General features: G+C 38.2%; 1 protein-coding gene across 1 annotated transcript; it reads left to right on the top strand.

Annotated features, from left to right (window-relative positions):
* The first annotated feature begins 340 nt into the window (after positions 1-340).
* LOC134286531 (myosin heavy chain, non-muscle-like) lies at positions 341-1795 on the top strand. Its single transcript, XM_062848156.1, has one exon. It carries the CDS (start codon positions 341-343, stop codon positions 1793-1795), a length of 1455 nt encoding a protein of 484 aa, XP_062704140.1.
* The last annotated feature ends 365 nt before the right edge of the window (positions 1796-2160 follow it).

Here is a 2160-nt window from a genome sequence, read left to right as displayed (position 1 = left end):
CAACCGCAACAGCAACAACTACAACCAAAACGATAACAATTACAATCACAGAAAGACGAACGAAGAGGACAATGACCTTAGAGTGGAAGTAGAAAAATACAAGAAGTTATGGAAAGATACGGAAGAGAAAATGCTTTTGATTGCAAACACTTACCAACGGGTAATAAAATCACTCTTAAAGCAAAATAGCGATGCTATTAGCAATAATAAGACATCAATGGAGGCAGAAAAATACAAGGAATTATGGGAGCAATCAGAAGAATCAAAAGCTCGATTGGAAGAACTGTATCAACGTGACATAAAAGACCTTTATGACGATAGGCGGGATGCTGCTAACGATATGGCTGCAAAAGAAAAGAAATTTGATAACAAGTTGAAAGCTTTGGAAGCTAAGTTGAGCAATGAGAAAATATTGAATGAAGCATTAAGCCAGGAAGTCACTATGCTGAAGATGCGAGAGGAAGAACTTGCTTTATCGGTTGCTGAGGACAAAACGGCAATTAATTCCGAATTGGAAAGTAAAGAAAGTGAAGTACGTCAATTGAAGGAGCAACTCGAAAGCAATAAGAAGAATATGGAAGAAGTGTTGATAAATAGAGAGATCTTAAGGAATCAAGTCAACGATCTGCAGGACATCGAAGTACTGCAGCGGCAAATTTTCGAACTGCAAGCCACCAACGATCGGCTGGACAAGAGCAAAAAGAATATCCAATCGGAGCTGGAGGATGCCACCATCGAGCTGGAGACGCAGTGTACTAAGGTGCTAGACTTGGAAAAGAAGCAGAAGAACTTCGACAAAGTTCTCGCCGAGGAGAAGGCCGTCAGCGAGCAGCATGTCCAGGAAAGGGATGCCGCCGAGCGGGAAGCTCGTGAAAAGGAAACCAAGGTGTTGTCGTTGACGCGGGAGCGTGACGAAGCGTACGAGAAGATCGAGGACCTGGAAACGAAACGGAAAGCACTGCAGAACGAGTTGGAGTCGAAGTTTATGGAATTCGAGCAAAAGACTTTGGATTTGGAAAAGGAGAACCATCACATGAAAACGGTTATCATTAATTTAGAGCAAGAAAAAAGTGATATTTCTTCAAAGTTTGTGGGATTCGAACGAAAGATTTTGAATCTGGAAATGGAGAATTACCGTATGGAGACGGTTATTATCAATTTAGAGCAAGAGAAGAATGACCAATCTTCGAAGTTTATGGATTTCGAGCGAAATATTGTGGATCTGGAAAAAGAAAACCATCGTATGAAAACGGTTATCATCAAGCTGGAGCAACAGAAGAGCGATCTTACTAAAAAATGGACAGAATGTATTGATAATTCTGAAAAGCGACTCAATGAAAAGGATACGTTATCAAATAAAGTTCAAGCACAAGAAGAAAATACAAAATGTTTCAGTAGCTATGAAAAAGTTACAAGTTTTAATGGTCCAAGTGATATTTTTTGCGTAATTAAGGAGAAAACACAGAACAAATTGACCTCAACGCTGAAGCAGTTAAAGAAAGCCCATGCGGAGAAAGCTATGAGCGAAAACTGCAATACTAAAACTCGGTTGAAATTGCAACAGCTACAAGAAACTACCAATGATAACGAGAACTTTTTTCAAGAACCCCAAAGCCAAATCAAACAACAAGAAAGTGCTCATGCCAAAGAGGAAGCAACTATTGCGAGTCTCGCAAAACGGAATTACTTCGAACCACTCGACAATCTTTTAAACGAGATAGATTCACTACGAGAGTGTGTCTTTTCGGAAAACTATGAGTGCCTAACGGAACTCCTGTGGGATGACCACGGTTGATTTGAACCAAAAACAACATTTATCAACAATAAATATTTTTCTTCTCGTTTACAACAATTGTAAATACCCATACTGACCAAGGAGAGCTAATTATTCCTCACGTTAAAATATTGTCGATGATATTGACTAATTTACGCTCATAATCAAATCATTAAGGATTATGAAAAATATATATTGGAATAGATTATACAACTTAGTTGATCAAATTTAAATAGAAATAGAGAGTGACTACATGATACCAAACACATTACCTATTACAGAAAGAGCGATTGATATGAATAATATCAGTGCAAATATAAGCGAAAATCATATTCATCTGTCACCGCTCAGGATAAAGTGGTAAATTGAATTAATGAAACATGAGA

Source organism: Aedes albopictus, chromosome 2 (assembly GCF_035046485.1).
Source record: "Aedes albopictus strain Foshan chromosome 2, AalbF5, whole genome shotgun sequence".
NCBI classification, from domain to species: Eukaryota; Metazoa; Arthropoda; class Insecta; order Diptera; family Culicidae; genus Aedes; species Aedes albopictus.
This window is presented reverse-complemented; position numbering and strand designations above follow the sequence as displayed.

Coding starts and splice junctions, on each gene's coding strand:
- LOC134286531 (XM_062848156.1), top strand. CDS start 341: ATGGCTGCAAAAGAAAAGAAATTTGATAACAAGTTGAAAGCTTTGGAA.